At 42.3% G+C, this 21,072-nt stretch overlaps 1 protein-coding gene across 1 annotated transcript; it reads right to left on the bottom strand.

Moving 5' to 3' along the window:
* Window positions 1-252: 252 nt before the first annotated feature.
* LOC126986099 (uncharacterized) lies at window positions 253-16,484 on the bottom strand. The gene is made up of 2 exons (XM_050841807.1): window positions 15,957-16,484; window positions 253-2,125 (listed from the first exon to the last, which is right to left on the bottom strand). Exons 1-2 carry the CDS (start codon window positions 16,294-16,296, stop codon window positions 1,215-1,217), a joined length of 1,251 nt encoding a protein of 416 aa, XP_050697764.1. The 5' UTR covers window positions 16,297-16,484; the 3' UTR covers window positions 253-1,214.
* Window positions 16,485-21,072: the final 4,588 nt, after the last annotated feature.

Genomic DNA, 21,072 nt, shown 5'->3' with positions numbered 1-21,072 from the left:
TTACATTTTCTCCTTATGTTATTTAATGTATTCCTTCATGTGTCTTATCAACCATTAACAAATATAGGCGCAACATATTAAATTGCAATATTTGATGTTGCAGGACAGTGTGTTACCGCATCTGTGGTCCTGTCGGTTGATAACCCAGACATTGAGGGCAGCGCTTGGGAGAGCCATCGACAGGGACGAGGTGGCATGTAATCCTGACACGCTTCCCCATGCAGACAACTTAAGCAGCATCGCAAGAGCGCACTACTATTAGAGGTGCATCAGGGGATGAAGAGCCACCCACCACTCAAAACCAAAGGAAGCGTAAGAGGGGATCAAGTTATCCCCCAAATGACGCTGAGAATTCTGTCTTCTGGGACAAAATAAATGAAGTTTTAAGGCAGAATAATGCGGTACAAGATTATGCTTATGGTTTTGGGGTAATGGTGGTGGCAAGAATGCGGGAGAAGGGAATTAGATGGCAACGAAAATTTGCTAGGAAATGCATGGATTTGATGGAAGACAGTGATGAGGACGAGTAAAGTCCCCTCATCAGTCTTTTAATTATCAAAATTAGGGAGATCATTCTTATTAGTAGTCTTTTCATTGATTTCATTATAATCTTTATTATAAGAATTATTATTATTACGTACTATTATTATTATTAGCATTATTATTAGTATTAACTTTATTATTATTAGTATTGTTACTGACATTACCTATATATAATTGTATACTTTCAATTATACTTCTTATTCTCATTATCATAATTATTATTATTAGTTAGTATTATTCATGTAATGCCCTGAAGTGATAAGAGTTGACCACAACAATATCTACTTTAGGCATAACAGTCCATAGAGAGCTATTGCCCAATGGACTAAAAGGCTGTGAATGAACATGTAGGTATTTAATGAAGCATATTTGTTACACTGAGGCCATTAAACATATCAATATCAATTATCTTAAGGTTTATTTTCAACATTGGTTGAGTCCAGTGGGCTCAGTGGTAATTAATCTGAAAGCAAACACGGAAAGGAATCTTAAAAAAAAAAAAAAAAAAAGATTCGGAGCCCAAATTATGCAGAAGAAATTTTACATTTACTTTCTGTTTACATTACATTCCCAACTTTTTACATATCCCACCTCATGCACTCACTAACTAACGGGGAGCATACGCCGTGGGGTGCGTCGCTGCAATGACACAACCCCTCCAGCCGTCATTTTTAGTGTAGATGTGCCATTTCCCTCTGCCATGGTACCGTGCCAACTGAGTTGAAGTATGCCATCAGTTTTTGTCTCACCTGCACAGCATCCCTGGCTGGTCTTCGGGGCACCGCTTGAAAGTTCTGCAAGACACCAGCAACGCCTCTATGATGACCGCTAGATGTATTTTCATTCCCGTCTGCTGGAGCATAAGCATCCCGTGATGTGACCCTTAAATAATTGTGAAGTGCAACCGAGGCCAAAACTATTTTTGTTACACATTCTGGAGATGTGCGGATTGGCTGCCGGAATATTTGGAATCTGCTGACCAAAATCCCGAAGGCGTTTTCTGACACTCTCCGTGCCCTAGACAGACGGTAGTTGAAAATTCTCTTTTCATCTGGTTGATCTAAGCCAGGGTATGGCTTCATGAGGTACGTTTTTAAGGGAAAGGCATCGTCGCCTACAATTACATATGGGGACTCAGTGCTGGAATTAGGTAGAAACTCAGGTGGTGGCAAGCTTACTGAATTATTCTCTAGTCCAGCAGACAAACTGCACCTACTCCAAACTCCTGCGTCACTTCCTCGCCCATTAGTGCCTACATCTATATACAGGAATTTGTAGTCAGAGTCCACCAGAGCCATTAGGATTATACTAAAGTCCCCTTTGTAGTCAAAATACAAAGATCCAGAATTTGCTGGCTTCTGGATCAACACTCTCTTCCCATCCAAAGCACCCACACATAATGGGAAGTTCCAGAGGGTGTTGAAACCCTGAGCCACTTCCTTCCACTTTTCCTCTGTCCTCGGAACCACCACGTATAAGGGCTGTAGAGCATTGTAGATTGCCTGGCACACCTCAGGGATGATTGATGAAATGAGGTTCTGGCTGACCCGGAACTGGTAGGCAAGGGATGTTTGTGACTCTCCTGAAACAAAAAGAAAATATCAAGTGACAACTGTAAATTTTGTCAGTTCTCCTTACATAAAACTAGAAAGAAGAGTGGGGGGTTTATGGATTGTATGGGCATGGCCACACTGTTCACATCTATTTTGCCTTTGAATATGTAGTGCACGGAATTTCTTCACCGGGTCATAGTGCATGGCCAGCTCAAAGGTTCGGGTTTCTATAGTTATTTATCTTTGCACTGCCCGAGACTTGAAGCCACAACTTATATATATATATATATATATATATATATATATATATATATATATATATATATATATATATATATATATATATATATACATACATATTGTAACGGTCCGAATGTGAATGAATGAGAGAATGTGAGTAAGTCGGTGACAGAGTGAGTAAGTATGAGCGAGTGGGAGCGTGAATGAGTGAATGAGTGAATGAGTGAAAGAGTGAATGGGTAGCTGAGGAATGTAAGTGCGTAAAAGGTTATGAGAAGATAACACGGCGAGCGAATGAGCGAATATATGAACGAGTTACTGAAATCCCTCATCTCAAAGCCTCGAACCCCTCCAAGAAACCAATAACTAGTTAGTTAGATAGGTAGGGGTTTGATTGTAAAAGAATGTTCCGGAAGGGAGAGAGTCAGTAATGCGGGGTTAAAAGATCACGTGATGGAGGAGAGAAGCTGATGAGTAAGCGAGGAGGAGGAAGAGGACCAGAAGCTGGGTAGACTTGAGGCGAGCACCACGGCAGCAAGGCAGAAGCGGAGAGAGGTGACCGGAGACGAGCACCACGGCAGCAAGCCAGAAGCTTGGAGAACGTATACACCACCCACGGCCTACTGTGTGAGGCGGGCTAGCAGGAGACGAGCAGCAGCCCTAGCAAGGAACGGCAGCGAGTTGGAGTTGGAGTTGAGAGCGGTGTCCACCTCTCCACTCAGCCCCCCCCGAAAAACCACCCACGGCCTGCGGGGTGAGACGGACTACAGGATGGGAACTTGTATGGCGGGGTAACCTGCCCTCGACTGTCCTGGGGCTCCAATACCACGGCCCCAAGCTGCTCCCTACATCAAAGGGCGCCTCTCCACACCACCCGAGCTCCATCTCTACATCAAGCGGCGCCCGTCTGTCCATCACCAGGATCGCCCATTCCCATCGTGGACGTCCTCTGCCGAGACAGACACTCACGCAGCTCCTCCTCCTCCGCATCCAGCAACTACAGAGCTAAGCATTCTGTGTATTCCCCAAATCTCCCTTGTGCCGGTAGTTAGCTAGTTTAGAGGCCTACAGCCTGTCGGTCATTCATTTTTTTTTCATATTTTTATTAGCACTCCGCTAACCTTTAAAGTAAACCAAATACATATTTATATCTAACCTTACTGAGTGTTATCATTTGGAGCCTGTTTTGCTGCTCATTGGAAATTACTGAACCATACACACATCCCCTCCATAGTACATAATCACCATCCAATTTCTTAATGCTGTCTCAAAAAGTGGTTCCCACGGAAATCCTCCCACCCTCCATAATTAACCACACAAGTAACGCCCTTCTGGTCACAAACTTCGGAACGAGTGTTCACTTGTCCTGAGGCCTTAACATCCGGGACCAGCGCTCGACAACTACCACGCTACCACATACCATTCACTACCCTAGTGGTTGTCATAATTAAGGGATGTAGCATTTATTTATTTAATTTAATTTATTATTTTTTTTTCTCTATTTTCAACGCTACATATGGTGGCTTTTGCGGTGGGATTTCCCTGTGAACCATTTCCCCCCCCCCCCTTGTTGAAGCAGAGTTAACTAGACAGTATAATTATTATTATTTTTTTTCTTTTTCTGTTGATTGATTGTTGGTCGCCCTATTGCTTTGCAGTCTTAACATATTTTTTTTTTTGGTGTCTTTGCATTTACTTGTTTTTCTCTCTCGGTGCTCATAACACCAGAGAACATGTTTAGAGTAGCACTTGTAGGGCATAGTCATATTCCAAGGGAATTGAAGGGAGCAGAACATTCAGGTAGATACTTTTCGTGCCCCGGGAGGAAAAGCCGGGAATTTCTTTGAGGATGACTGCATTCAGGCAGTATATAAGGAGGAAAGGGAAGAGGTGGAAGGAGCGTGCGCGTGGTAAGAGTCTCTCGCAGAGTAATGGAAAGTGGTAGTCTGCAATGGCGCGGTAATTATCACTAACAAACAAGTGCTTAACCTCCCTTGCTCATGTGTTCGAAGGTAGTTTCGTTTGAGTTTATGGGTTTTATATCTTTGTTTTATTAGTTTGCTTTGATTGTTCTATTCTCTTTAATAGAGTAAAAACTGTAAATATTGATACTGAGGGAACTTAGGAAATTTTGACACAATGGAGAAAACTGTAAAGGAAGAGATAGCTGACTTGCTGGGTCCATGGGAAAGTGAACACTGCCCAGACCAACAGCGTACTGACACTGACCAGGAAGACCCTAGGGTACAAACACAGTCAAAGAAAGAGCCACAAGCGGGTAACAACGTGAAAATGGAAGAACTCGAGGAAGAGGTAGATTTTCTAAAAACATCAATGTTAGAATTAGTGGACCGATTACGTAGAAGCCAAGAAGACTCGCCTACCAAACCACTACTTAAACCAAGGGACATACCCATCCTTGAAAGAAGACACTTGAAGGGAGTAGAAGGAGGAGGCAGATTAGAGGTATTCCTTTCCCAGATTGAACAATGCACCCCACGGGGGGAAGATCGAAAAAGAATAGCTTTGAGTCGAGTAGACGCCGAATTAGCAGTTTATATCCAAAGCACTCTGAAGCATGGCCCCGTGGTGGACTGGGAAGAATTCAAGATATCACTGATCAAAGAACTAACGGATCAGAGTAAAGGAAAGGTATTCGACGCCTTAAATGACCTCAAATACTCATATGAGGAAGACGCGACTGAATTTGTCACCCAACTTAAATGTAAATTCGCACTCCTAGAGGTAAAATCAAACCCAGGAGAAGTCCCCAAGAGAGAAAAAGTAATTAAGTCAAAGCTGTTAAAGGGAATGCCTCGAGATAGTAGAGAGAGGCTAGAAATATATATGGATAATCACGTGCCACTCGACACCTTTATGGAAAAACTAGAGGTGGAACGACTAGTAGCCCAAGCAAGGAAAAAAGACTGTGTCTTTATGGTGACGGATGACGCTCCTCCAGCTGGTGCATCAAGCACTGGAGCACCACCATTAACATCCCCGAAGGCTGAATCCTTGGCCGAACCTACCGCCTTAGCCTCCTATCTCGATCGAATCGAGCGCAGACTAGAGCGGTGGGAAGAGCAAAAGAAACAACCTCGAGAGAGAAGGACATCAGTGTACTGCCCGTATTGTAGGTCCACAACACACGACGTGCAGTCATGTTTTAAGAATCCGCTTCCCGGTTCGTGTTTTGATTGTTTGAGGATGAACTGCCGAAGAGGGTACCCTGGTTGTCCAGGGAGGAAGACCTTTCAGACACGGTGACTGGCGCAAGCTAGGTCCCCAATAATCACAGTCAACATCAAAAGCCATATGCTAGAGGCCCTGCTCGACACTGGTAGCGAAATGTCACTAATCAAAGAAAGTGTGGTGCAACAACTCAATCTCAAGGTAGTTACAGGAAAAACCATCCCGCAATTACAGGGTATCACAGGGAAGAAACTCAGAATCCTAGGGCAAACCACTACCTCCATCATAGTCGGTGACAACCAACCTTTAGAGGTACCCCTAGCCATCGTACCCGATAATTACTTAGAACCAGCCTTGTTGTTGGGCATGAATGCCCTGGGAAGAGTAACCCTAACCCTTGACCACCGAAACAAGAAAATTACCTGGAATAATGTCACCTACCCACTTAAATATCATGAACATCGCTACGGGAAGGTGACGCACATAAAGATCCAATCCATTGCCACCCACAAATCTTCCCCGGCCAAAGCTTTCGTGAGACTAAGAGCAAAATTAAAATTACCACCTTTCAGTGCTGCTATGAGGGAAATCAAAGTGGATGAAGCACCTGGTACTACCCTGGTGGTTGACCCGGAACATAAGAACGTGCAAGGAGGGTTGCCTCTCATTACGGAGGTAACCGAGGAAAAAACCATCTTCCTCCCAATGATCAATAATAGTAAATTAAACCTAACACTACATCAAGGGGTATTCCTGGCACGTTATGAAATAATCAACAGTAACCTTGAAGAGTTCCCGGAGGCAAAATGCTTAAAAACCACGATCAGTGAGTCGATGGGGCCCGAAAATGACGCGGTCCCCGGGAAAATGTCCAGAGGAGACAAATTAAACACCATATTAAGCGAAAGAGATTGGACTCACTTAGATGAAGAGCAGAAACAGAAATTATTCCAAGTAATACGGTGCCACGAGTTGTTGTTTATGGTAGACGAAAATGAGTTAGGCTTGATAACAGCGCCCCCAGCCCACATTAATGTCGAGAATCCCGTACCATGCAGGGCCCCCATTTATAGATACCCAGAAAAAGCAAAGGAGCTAATAGCAGAGATTATAGAGGACCTAGCGCAGAGAGACATAATAGAACCATCTACCGCCGCCTGGTTGTCACCAATAGTTCTGGTTAGTAAACCGTCCGGCGAGAAAAGAATGTGCCTAGATTACCGCAAGGTTAACACCCATTTAGCAGTAGACATACACCCTCTACCAAAACTTGAGGAACTAGTAGAGAGAGTGTCGGGACAGCAATACTATGCCACCTTAGATATGAAAGATGCATACTATCAAGTGCTTTTAGATGAACCAAGCAGGGATTTAACCACATTTACTGAGGGGATTAATCTATACCGATTTAAAAGGTTACCCTTTGGCTTGTCTTGTTCCCCAGCTATTTTTAGTAGACAGTTACAAACCGCCCTTGCACCCCTCTTAAAGGCGGAATGGATAAAGACTTACTTAGAAGACGTGATCATAAGTGCACCTGACTTTAATACCCTTCTCAGTAGACTCCATGAGACCTTCGAGCACATGGGAGGGGTAGGAATCAAGTTAAACCTATCAAAATGTAACATTGGGCAAAAAGAAGTCAAATTCTTAGGGCATGTAGTCTCTCGGGAAGGATATCGACCGGACCCTAAAAACATCGAAGCAATTGAGAAAATGAAAGCCCCAACAACCGTTAAAGAAACCCGCAGATTCCTGGGAATGTGTTCATTTTACAGACGACACATTGGGCAATTCTCGAAACTAGCCGCTCCCTTAACTAACTTAACCCAAAAGGGATTACAATTCGAATGGTCAGCAGAGTGTCAGCAGGCTTTCGAGACTCTGAAAGGGAAATTAATAGCAGCCCCCATCCTAGGACGGGCAGATATGTCAAGAAGCTTCATCCTAGAAACAGATGCCAGCCTCACCCATGTGGGTGCTGTGCTAATGCAAATCGATGATAATAATTTACCCAGGGTCATCGGTTATTTTTCCAAAAAACTTCGTCCGGCAGAAATGAGGTATTCAACCACCGACAGGGAAGCTTTAGCTATAGTATTGGCATGTCGCCAGTTCCACCATTTCCTGTGGGGCACGAAAGTATTTGTGCGGACAGACCACCAACCGCTAGTCTCCATCTTTAGGCAAAAAACTAAATCACCCCGCATGAATCGGTGGATTTTAGAAATGAGGGATTACCATTTTTCAATCGATTACAAATCCGGGAAAAAGAACGTGGTGGCTGACCAATTAAGTCGCCCAGTAAGACCTATAAGACCTTGGGGCGGCCAAAGTGAGTTATTTCTGGGGAAAACAAGAGAAGAGTTTAGCCAGCTGCAAATGCAGGAACCAAGGTGGAGGGAGATGAGACAGTATTTAGAGGGAGGATGTATCCCACGCTCAAAATACCCTAGGGCAACCCTCGCACAATTTAACATCGAGGATGAAATATTATACTCCACCCGCAGGAAGAAAGACAACACCATATTGTACACCCTGGTAATACCAAATGAATTAAGGCGGCAGGCTCTAAGTTTTGCACATGAGAGAGAGTCGGGTCATTTAGGTTTTCTCAAATCTGCCCTCAAGGCAGAAGACTATTTTTACTGGCCCAACTTGAGAGCAGATATGAGAAAGCATATTAAAGAATGTATAACTTGTCAGCAACTCAAAACTGCTAGGGGCCTTCAAATGCAATGGCAAGAGCTTCCACCATGTAATAAACCCCTTGAGAGAATTAGTATGGACATCACAGATATGCATATCGACCAACAGCGGACATCGATATGTCCTGACGCTTATAGATCACTACTCTAGGTATGTAAAGTTTATAAAGATGAGATCAAGGTTAGCGGAGGAGGTAGTGAAGGGTTTGCAAACGTACATGGAGATTTTGGGGCACCGAAAGTGCTCTTAACGGACAATGCGCGAGTTCCACGCAACCATTGTCAAAGACCTATGTACCAGAATGGGCACCCAGTTGGTGTTCAGCACTCCTTACCATCCCCAAGGCAACTCTATCTCAGAACGGATGCACAGAACAATGAAATCAGTCCTAGCTACGTTGTGCCGAGGACACCCCCACCGGTGGCCAAACTATCTCGGGCAGTGCCAGACAGTCTTAAACGCGGTGCACGAAACCACCGGGAGCAACCGTTCTACCTAATGTTCTCTCGTTACGCCACGAAGTGTAAGTGCGCCCTTACCACAAGACGATGATGACGCGGACATAAAAATCGCGCATGAGGTGGTTAAAGAAACTAATAGGGAGAGAGCACAAAAGTGGCGAGACAAGGCTAATCGAGGGAGAACTAATCAGAGGGTAGAACTTAACAGTTTGGTCTGGGTGAAAAAGGAACAAGGTGAGTCCTCGGTACAGCGGAAGTTGGGAGTGAAGTGGTTGGGTCCGTACAAAGTTAAGGAAATACTTAGGGATGGAAGTGCATATGTGCTAGAGAATGTTTTCAATGGAACACAAATACAACGTGCGGCCGAAAAAATAAAACCATATGTAGGAAAAGAACAAATCCTCATCGAACCGGAGGAAGTACTCGTACCACCGGTGGACGATAGTGATGAGGACGAAGTTGAACAACGTCCCACGAGGGAAAGAAGGCCGCCCCGAAGGCTAATAGAGGAAGTTTAGGTAGGCTCCTGGAACAGAGTTGTGCGGTGCAGGACAGTAATGAACCCTCTTTGTTGCAGTGCAGAGTGGCACTGGGAAATCTCTCCCGCATCCAGGGTCAGCGAAACCCGAGGAAGCATGGGGACCCAGAAGAACCTCGTCAACCCCACCAGGAATATCTGGGACGACCTGGGCTCCCTGCAGAAGGTGTGGAAAAGGGGCTGGAAAGGCCCTACCACGCAACCCCGGATGCCAGGAGGAGGTGGGAGGTACACACCTGACACCCTACCAGGATGCCGGGTCCTGATGAGACCCCAAGGCACTCGTGCCTATATTATGGAATAATGTAGTACGATATGGTTGGCCGCGATTGAAAACCAATTTTTTTGTGACCCTTAAATAATCTAATGTATTTTTTTTTTATGTTTAGTAGGATGTTTTATATATGATGTAATGTTTTATTTGGAGAGAGAAGAAATGTGAATGTTTTTAGACATGTTACCCATGGGTTAGAGACTTTGAGAAAGGGATTTCAGTCTCAGGAAGGAGGGAGCCGTGTAACGGTCCGAATGTGAATGAATGAGAGAATGTGAGTAAGTCGGTGACAGAGTGAGTAAGTATGAGCGAGTGGGAGCGTGAATGAGTGAATGAGTGAATGAGTGAAAGAGTGAATGGGTAGCTGAGGAATGTAAGTGCGTAAAAGGTTATGAGAAGATAACACGGCGAGCGAATGAGCGAATATATGAACGAGTTACTGAAATCCCTCATCTCAAAGCCTCGAACCCCTCCAAGAAACCAATAACTAGTTAGTTAGATAGGTAGGGGTTTGATTGTAAAAGAATGTTCCGGAAGGGAGAGAGTCAGTAATGCGGGGTTAAAAGATCACGTGATGGAGGAGAGAAGCTGATGAGTAAGCGAGGAGGAGGAGGAAGAGGACCAGAAGCTGGGTAGACTTGAGGCGAGCACCACGGCAGCAAGGCAGAAGCGGGAGAGAGGTGACCGGAGACGAGCACCACGGCAGCAAGCCAGAAGCTTGGAGAACGTATACACCACCCACGGCCTACTGTGTGAGGCGGGCTAGCAGGAGACGAGCAGCAGCCCTAGCAAGGAACGGCAGCGAGTTGGAGTTGGAGTTGAGAGCGGTGTCCACCTCTCCACTCAGCCCCCCCCCGAAAAACCACCCACGGCCTGCGGGGTGAGACGGACTACAGGATGGGAACTTGTATGGCGGGGTAACCTGCCCCTCGACTGTCCTGGGGGCTCCAATACCACGGCCCCCAAGCTGCTCCCTACATCAAAGGGCGCCCGCCTCTCCACACCACCCGAGCCGCTCCATCTCTACATCAAGCGGCGCCCGTCTGTCCATCACCAGGATCGCCCATTCCCATCGTGGACGTCCTCTGCCGAGCCAGACACTCACGCAGCTCCTCCTCCTCCGCATCCAGCAACTACAGAGCTAAGCATTCTGTGTATTCCCCAAATCTCCCTTGTGCCGGTAGTTAGCTAGTTTAGAGGCCTACAGCCTGTCGGTCATTCATTTTTTTTTTCATATTTTTATTAGCACTCCGCTAACCTTTAAAGTAAACCAAATACATATTTATATCTAACCTTACTGAGTGTTATCATTTGGAGCCTGTTTTGCTGCTCATTGGAAATTACTGAACCATACACACATCCCCTCCATAGTACATAATCACCATCCAATTTCTTAATGCTGTCTCAAAAAGTGGTTCCCACGGAAATCCTCCCACCCTCCATAATTAACCACACAAGTAACGCCCTTCTGGTCACAAACTTCGGAACGAGTGTTCACTTGTCCTGAGGCCTTAACATCCGGGACCAGCGCTCGACAACTACCACGCTACCACATACCATTCACTACCCTAGTGGTTGTCATAATTAAGGGATGTAGCATTTATTTATTTAATTTAATTTATTATTTTTTTTTCTCTATTTTCAACGCTACAATATTAAAAAAATATATTACTTTGCAGGTTGCCCACCAAGGGAGCAAGATGACCCTACTACTACATCATCATCTACAGCAAGTAGCCACTGTGAGCCAGGCCCGTCTACATCCAGACAGACTCATGCTACAGCAAGATCCAGGAGAGGTGGGGTATCATTATGTTTAAAAATGTATCACAATAGTAATGATTCTGTAATTCTTTTGAATGATCATATTTTACATTATTGTCAAGAAAAAAGTAAAAAAAAAGGTTAATTGTTAGGTTAGGTTAGATGAGATTAGACAATTTCGCTGAACTTAAACTTAGAGAATTGTATTGTAAGTTGGTGCAGAGATCTTGTGAAACAATGCCGTACGGCACCTGCTATAATTATACCATATGAGCTGTACTAGGATGCAGACTGGTATTATTCTGAGGAAGACACTTATCAAACGTTAGAGTAATAAAGTACTTCTGCTCCATCCTGGGTTTACCTACACCACCATACCACTAACTTGTCAAACATTGTCAATAGGTTAGGTTAGATAGTTAGGTAATTTCCCAAACTTAGAAATCTTCCTAGTCTTTGGGAACTGTTTCCCAACGGTGGAGTGCCTATTTCGGGTACTAGGTATCAAAATAAAACGGATGGTGTATTTTTATTATTTCTTGTCCCACTGTTACCTAACGTAACAATTTCCCGGAGGCTGCCGGTAAATGTTTAGAGAACCGGAGTGGGACAAGAAGTAATAAAAAAATGCATCACCTGTTTTATTTTGATGCCTAGTACACGAAATAGGAACTCCCGCCCGTCGGAAAACAGTTCCCAAAGTTTTAGGAAGTTTCCCTATGTTTAGGGAAATTACCTAATCTTGTCTAACCTAACCTAACCTAACTTAACTAAACCTAACCTAACAATTTTCCTGGTCTTCATAGCCCTCCAAACTACCAGGTTTATTTCTATTCGCTGGAATTGTGGAGAAAAATCTAGGGTAATTTCTATTTATCATTTAAATGAAAGGAGTAACCTGCAACGGAAAGTGTAAAGAAGGAAAATGTCCTGTAAAAATGATTATTTCCCAATAGTTCACTTGTTTTTATTGCCAAAGCCTTTGGCACCTTTCTAAAATAATACCAGTCTGCATCCTAGTACAGCTCATTTGGTATAATTATAGCAGGTGCCGTACGGCATTGTTCCACAAGATCCCGCACCAACTTACTAATAACGTTAGCAACCATTCTCCTGTGATGGATGTAGTACCACAATGGAATTAGTATATAATTGCAGTGTTCAAAATAATTTTTGGACATGGTTATTCTGTTCCTTTTTTTTTTTTTTTTTTTACAAAATTCTGTACAACTGTAGAGACAAGATTAACAACTTGTATTTTGGAGTTGTCTGCATGTAGAATAAAGATGCTGTTGCATTAAGGATTGGATTAAGTTCAATGCGAAACAAATGTGTTATAAAACACATTGTTTGCAGCTTGTCCGGCCCAGGCACTTCTGGATCTTCTCGATGAAAGCGACTTCAGTGATGAAGATGATGATTGGCTTCCTGAAGCAGTGACGACTTCTGGAAGACGGATTGGATTAGAAGACACTGTCACTTCTTCAGATTCTGATTCTGAAGAGGAACTCCAGGAGAATTTTGTTTCAACTTCAGCTGGTGACCAAAGGAGATTCTATTACTTAAGAAATCATGCCTTCATTGATCATGCAACGCAAAATGCGACTGAAAATTCGGAACCTAGCAACCCACTGAAACCAATTGAGTACTTCTTAGCTTATGTCAATAAAGATTTTTTGGGTGAAATGGCAATGTACACAAATATGAAGTCAATTGAAGCCACAGGAGTATCTATTAATACAAATTGTAGAGAAATTGCTATGTTCATAGGTATGAGCTTTGCCATGTCTATTGTAAAGATGCCAAGGATAAAAATGTATTGGCAGGCAAAAACTAGGATCCCTTGGATTGCTGACAAAATGACAAGAGATAGATTTTTCAAGCTCAGAAATTCACTGAAATTTCTTGATGATAATACTGTATCGGAAGAGAACAAGAAAATTGACAGATTATGGAAAGTGAGACCTCTGTTGGAAGCAGTAAGACAGCGTTGCTGTGAGTTGCCAAGGCCATCCAAAGTCAGTATTGATGAAAGCATGATTCCTTTTAGAGGTAGAATCAGTATCCGACAGCATGTCCCAGGCAAACCTTACCCAGATGGATTGAAAATGTTTGTGCTAGCTTCCCCAAGTGGAATGGTATTGGATTTTGAGATATTTCAAACAAAGGAAGCATTGTTATCCATTGTTGAAAAGTTGAGGGTTAAGCCTAACAGAACCAACATCACAATGGGGGAAACAGCTGTACTGAGATTTGTGTGCAGTGTGGAGGATGGCACAAGCATCTTTTTTGACAGATATTTTACAAGCCCAAATCTGTTGTGTGACCTGTATGACAGAGGGCTTAGAGGGACAGGCACTATTAAGAAAAACATGGTACCCAAAGAGGCTAAGCAAAAATTAAAGACGGAGGCAGCCTTACGCAAGGAGGGCAGAGGTGCATCTGACTGCCAGGTAAGAAATGATAACAAAGTGGCTGTAACTGCTTGGTATGATAGGAAGATGGTACTAATGGCTTCAAATGAGTTTTCCATTGATGATGAAGATGTATGCCAACGTTGGTCTAAGGCATCCAAAACCCACATTGGTATAAAGAGGCCCCGTGTGGTAAGGGAATATAACAGTGCCATGGGCGGTGTTGATGTTCATGACCAAATCCTCGGCTATTACCGTAGTCCTAATCGCACAAAGAAATGGACTGTCAGAGTGGCATTACATTTACTTGATGTTGTAACTGCCAACTCTTGGCTGGAATATAGGAATGATGTACAGTCCAATTTCCAACAGTATTTGGACTTCAAACTAATCCTGGCAGACCAGTTAATGTCAGGTGATTTCCTAAATGACTCTGCCACTAACGGTCAAGGTAGTACTACTGATGGAAGTCTCTTGTCAACAGATATGAATGATTCAGAAACTGAACCTTCCCCAAAGGTAGCTAGACAGGGCTTGTCTCCTCTGCCAAGCAGAGCTGAAAGAAAAAGAAATGCAGACCATCTGCCTGTGATCATTGATGACAAAAATTCATTCAGAAGATGCCGTAGGGAAGGTTGTAGGAACAGAACCAGAACATTCTGTTGTCGGTGTAAGGTGTTTCTCTGCAACTATGCGAAAAGGAACTGCTTCTTCGAGTTTCATGTGTAAAGGATCTCATTGTAGTTTTCAGGCTTATGTCAATTACTGTACCATGTTATGGAAAGTTTCTAATAAAAACAGGATTATACAGAGGAATTTTCTGCGCACAGAAGCGATATTCTTTTCAATAGTCTAGTAACAATGAGTAAACCAATAAAAATAGGTTTTGTATCATGTTACAGATAGGATAACTTCTTTAGCAATAAATGCAGGTTATGCTAGTCTTGCTCTGCAGAATAAGGTCAGGAAGATATTTATTTTTGATACCTAGGTACGTGTGTATGTCTGTCACGAATGGGTCATCCCTCTTCCAGGGCGACATGGCCTATATCAATAGAAAGATGAGCCTAAAAAGAATTTATACCAATTACTGTACTATGTTATAGAAATACTTTATTTCATAAAAACTAGATTTTTAAAGAGGAAATTTCTGCATAAATAAGTGATTTTTTTCTATACGTAGTTTTGTTCGGAAGAGTAAACTAATGAAGATTTATTTTGCTGGTTTACTAGTCTTCCTCTGAAAAATAGGATCAGGAAGATATTTATTTATTATAACTATATCTGCCATGAATAGGCTACTCATCTTTAAGGAAGACATGGCCAGTGTCGGTAGAAAGATAGATGTATTTTTCTATACAATTTACAATTTATGCATTCTTTTTTTTCTACAATTTCCACAATTTTTTTTATACAATTACTATCTGAAAGTATGGATTGTAAGTAAACATGCATTCATAGTGAAATAAACTATTTTGTTTCATATTCAAATATTCATTTAGCCTTAACAAATATACAACTGCAAACATGGGGGTAAAGAAAATATTCATGGTTTCAACGCATGGAGTCCCAGGAGTCATCCCAATAGCCAGTGCCCCTAGTGCAACCTAAGGCCTGAAATCCATTCTTGGGTACCTGGATGCCTTATTTCACTCACAAACGTCATGGGATATCAGTTTGAAGTGATTCCCTTCAGTAGTTTTCTCTCGGGTCTCAATGGGATATATATATATATATATATGTATATATATATGTGTGTATATATATGTGTGTATATATATGTGTGTATATATATATATATTTATTTTTATTTTTATTTATTTTTATATATATATATATATTTATATATATATATATTCATATATATTTATGTATATTCATATTTATTTATATATATTCATATATATATATATCTTTTTTATTTTTATATATATATATATATATATATATATATATATATATATATATATATATATATATATATATATATATATATATATATATATAAATATATTTTTTCTTTCGCATATGCCCATGTGCACCTGTAATCATTACTACACTTGCTGCGGGAAAGGACTTATTTTAAATGACACCTGTATAGGTCCACGTCGCCCCCCAGAACTCATCTTTGATGCAGTGGAACTAGAGATTGGGTATCAGGGCGACATGTAGGTGTGTTTAAGCCACTTGGTGATGACACAAAGGAACGGTGTTTTCTTGGTACAGTGCAGTCAAACTTGAACCACATTTCAGCCCACTCTTACTTACCTGTAGCTAGATATCTCATGGTGATTGCCAATCTCACTTCAGGTGCGACAGCCTTCCGCAGCCTTGTGTCTTGCTTCCTAATTGTGGGCTCTATCATTTTAAGAAGCTCTTGAAACTGATGTTTATCTAGCCGCATCCACTGCCTGTAGCCTTCGGTGTCTTCCAACGCAAGCTCTTGTAGGAGTCTGCTAGCTACCCCAAGGTTCTCTCTCCTTGCAAGCCACTGCCGTCTCCACGCCCGTTTCTTCTTCTTGTCTTGAAGATGAAATCGCTCGTATAGCAGTGCTGCGACGACAATATTACTCGAGTTGGAGGGCAGTAGCTGGAACAGGTTGGCCATTGCTGCTGGAGCTGGAGGTAGGATGTAAACAAGCGAGTGTGCTAGCAGGTGTCGGCGGTACCGCCTGAAATCGGAGGTCGGAGGTAGGAGGTCGGAGGAAAAAGTGCCCAGTGTGATAGGCGCTTAACCACTGCAGCTTCATTTTCATCCTGTGTTGCAAGGAGCTCGTCACCCAAAACAGCTTGTGATGCATGTTTAAATGTCAGGAAGATCAGCGGATGCCATTTTGCTGCCAGAACAGCTAGTAAACGTTGTCAGTCACTGGCAGCAAAATGGCGTCCGCTGATCTTCCTGATGACGTTTAAACATGCATCACAAGCTGTTCTGGTCGACGAGCTCCTTGCAACAGAGGATGAAAAGGAAGCTGCGGTGTCACGCGTTTGAGAGGACTCAGGGCGGTCCGGGCGGCCCGAGTCACTCTCTCAAACGCTGGCAGCTGCCCGCACATGCATGGCGCCTCATCTTGCCTCATCTCCACGGAAGGGGTAAAATGGTGACGGGTGAAGAAAAGTGTATGTATTTTCCCCATACATGAGTGTAGGAGCAGGTGGGGAAAAATAGTGGTGGGCGGGAAACAATGAATTTTCCCTGTATGTGAGCGCAGGTGGGATAAAATGGCGGCTAGCCAGTACCAAATTGTATTTTCCCCATACGTACTGAGTGAAGAAGTGGGTGTTGACGGTGGCCGAGTGGATAAGGTGGTGAGCGTGGGGTTGGACAGAACAACATCAAAGGGCAGATAATGCCTACCAATGCACTCGGGGTAGAACGAACGAAAAAATAAAAGTGTGGGTGGGGCAAAGTGGCAAGGGCCAGAACCAAATTGTATTTTCTCCATAGGTTTAGTTATTCCTGTGACGCGGTTTCCTATGGCGCGGCCATTGCTCAGAACCAATTAACCGCGCCATACGCGACTCCACTGTATTGCCAAGAAACATCAGAATCTAACTCTTTTAACAATAGCTATAAATTAGTTTCATTATTGGAGCCCAGAAGACAGTTTGAGGGTAGGAAGTCGGGAAATATAATCGGCTGAGTGCGACAATCTGGCAACGTTGAGGCTGTAGCTCTGAGGCCCGAGGCAGCGCACACGCCTTTTTGAGGGTTTCAGATACCATAAATAGCATATTTTTACTGTGCAAAGCAGGTGATGTCACTTATTGTGACTTCATGACCTTTCATATTTATCTATTTGTGTATATTTCATGGTGACAAAACTTAAATTACTAGTTTCATTTTTACCAGTGACACGAATTTGTGACTGTTTTTCACAACAGAATTTCACTCAAACAAGTGAATCAGGCACCACAGAAATATTACCAGTGTGTGTATGAACGAATACAAAGATAAGCACATACCTAGATTTAACTCTAGTATGTCTCGTGGATCATTAATAAATAGAAACAAAATATCCGGACAGGCCACTCCTTAGCCTGTTACCTTCAATGGCCCCCCAAAACAGTCCCTCCGCCAAGTTTGTACCCCACATTTTGGTGATGTTAGTTGCGCCTATTAACGCTTTAAGTGCTATGGCCGGGCATGGATTGAACCCTGTACTGCTTGAGCCGGGGAGAAGTGAAGACAAAATTCACACGTTAGCATCTCAGAAGTAGTGGTGTGATTTAGGAGGGAGGGAGGAAGTAATGAATGAAGAGGGGGAAACGCAGGTGTGTTCCCCTTGGGGGAGGATTAGCAGAGATAATTGTCTGCCTCTTTCTCTATTCCTTCCTTTCTTAGAGGTTCCTGACGACACTGACGTTCCTGATGTGGAAGTGGTGAAGGTACAACCTGTTGCTGGGCTCTCCAGGAAACGCACTCGGCCATCCAAGAAAGACGTTCAGGACTACCCCTTCAACGACGACCAACTGAGGGAGATAGCAAACTACGTCCAGTTGCATCCAGAGCTCTACGATAAGCGGAACGAGAAGTGGCTGAATCCGGCGTGGAAGAAGAGCCTCTGGAAGGACCTGGCCCAAACTTTCTCGGACTGTTCTCACCAGCAGGTGAAGAAGGTGGTGGACAAGAAGAGAACAGATTTTGGGAAAATCGAGAAGAGGGAGAGCAAGAGTGGATCAGCAGCCAGGCCGAGGATGCAGAGGGAGCAGAAGATCGTCGAGGTTTGGGGCTTCCTGGCAGGTCACATCGCCATAAAGCAATCGCACCCTAGTGATGACTTCGGCAGACAAGGTGACGATCAAGATTCCTCCAGCCATGAGTCTGTCCTATCGGCCCACTCAATTGCCAGGAGGAAGAGGAAGAAGGAACGGCAGGAGGAGGAACTATCCAGCCCACGATCCACCAAATCTACCCAGGAGAGCAGTGCCATCCAAGAACTACTCCAGAGTGCACAGCTGCTAGCTACACGAAAACCACCAGTCGAGGGACCTGACGCTGACATCCGGCAGTTTGTTGAATTTATGTACACTCGCCTGAAGAAGGTTTCCCCCATGCATCATGGAGTACTCTTCTCAAGATCGCGACATGATCAGCCTCATGGAGGAACCAGTGATGGCCAGGAGTGCTATTAAAGACCCGAGGAGGTTGCTGGATTCTGTGCCCATGCCACTAGGAGTTGCGAGCCCATCGCACCTGTGGCAGCCTCCTGCACCGCCTACTCTTGCTCCTGCTCCTCCTCCTCCTCCTCCAGTCTATCATCAGCCGCAGTACCAACAGACCCAGTACCAGCAGCCACATCCCCAATACCAACAACAACAGTACCAACAGCCTCAACAACAACAGTACCAACAGCCTCAACAACAATACCAGCCTCAACAATCAGAACAGCAACAGTTCCCTCAGCAGCCACAGCAGCAGCAGGTGCCCACCCCAATACAGTGGGAATCTATACTCGGCTGTTCACCGTCCCCCGTCAAGACCCTGCAGCACACAAGTACGACCACCAAACTCAAGGGCCAGAAGACTAAATCGCCAAGAAAAGGCCATAATGTCCCCATGATCGAGACGTCAAGGGCTACGAGGCGGAGGATAGCGACAGTAAATGTAAACAAAATAAAATGTATTGCATATAAAAATATGTTAAAATGTATGAAATAAATATGAAAAAACAACTATATTTTTCCCTTTTCATTTATAATATAAGTATGGATATAATAATAACTGGTAAAAGGAGACATTAAAACACTTTTTAATGTTTCCTTTACCAGTAAAAAAATTATACACTACAAAATTAATATAAATAATTGTGACATAAATTTTAAAAGATAATAATAATTTACTAAAAATTGGGAAGTTAATAAATTTATTGAAAATTTATGATTTGTAATGATAACATATAAAATGGAATAATGAAGAGTTGGTAATAAAGAACTTGGAAAATAATAAATGAATATATAAATAAGGTATTGAAATAATAACTGGTAAAACTATATATAGGTAAATATATATATATATATATATATATATATATATATATATATATATATATATATATATATATATATATATATATATATATATATATATATATATATATATATATATATATATATATATATATATATATATATATATATATATATATATATATATATATATATATATATATATATATATATATATATATATATATATATATATATATATATATATATATATATATATATATATATATATATATATATATATATATATATATATATATATATATATATACCTCCCAGTTTAGCTTGCTTTCTTCTTGAGATATAGCCAAACTCAAGTTCGCTAAACTCGGGTATTGAAAACAATGTAAAAAAGCTTATTCATTCTGGCCCGGGACGAAGCTGATTTTTTTTCCTACCCACTTTACTCCCTTATTTAAAAATACCGATAAATTGGTGGGTGTTTAGTGTGACACGAACACACACACGTAACACACACACACACACACACACACACACACACGTAGCCTCATGGAGGTAGTAAGGGTGGAGGCGGTGTGGGAAGCGACCAGATTTGCCTATTACTTAATAAGTTAATAATTTTTGTAAACATTAAATTCATATTTAAAAAATTTTTTTAACATATATTCTATTTTACTCTTATTTCCTTTCCCATTCCCTCCCACCCAAATATGATATTCCTATAATGTATATAGTTTATATTTTAGGGTATAATTCAAAGTCAAGGAAGCTTAATCGGTTTCTTTATTATCAAATACACAGATAACATTTATTAACACAGCTTTTATATATATATATATATATATATATATATATATATATATATATATATATATATATATATATATATATATATATATATATATATATATTATTTATTTATTTATTTAATTATTGCTCCATCCTTTGTTCGTCTGCTGGTCGTCCTCTTGGATATACCATCCTTTCTTGCCAGGGAACTGCGCCTGCTTCTGATGCATAGTACAAAGCCAGGTAGTCTCGGACGGCCTTTGCTTCTCTCGTTGGATTTGTTCCCCGTCGAGTTTGGAGGCGTTGCATCAGATTTGGTATGTTCCTCCACGATCCATCAATCACATTATGGTCACCATCTTCGCAGTCGACTTCTTGGGGATGAAAATTTGAGTAGCGGTCCAATATCAGGTTGTGCATCAGACACCCACACATGGTGACAATTTTGACAACTGCAGGTCGTTGTAGCACGGTAGTGCCGAAGACTCTAAATCGTGACTGCAGGAGACCGAAAGCATTTTCCACCACACGACGGGCGCGAGACAACCTGTAGCTGAAGATTTTTTCTTCGTATACCTGGGATTGATGTGAGTAAGGTTTCATAAGCCAGGTCTTGAGGGCGAAG

Source organism: Eriocheir sinensis, chromosome 61 (assembly GCF_024679095.1).
Source record: "Eriocheir sinensis breed Jianghai 21 chromosome 61, ASM2467909v1, whole genome shotgun sequence".
Classification (NCBI taxonomy): Eukaryota; Metazoa; Arthropoda; class Malacostraca; order Decapoda; family Varunidae; genus Eriocheir; species Eriocheir sinensis.
Note: the sequence above shows the minus strand (reverse complement) of the source record. Positions and strands in the feature narration are given on the sequence as shown.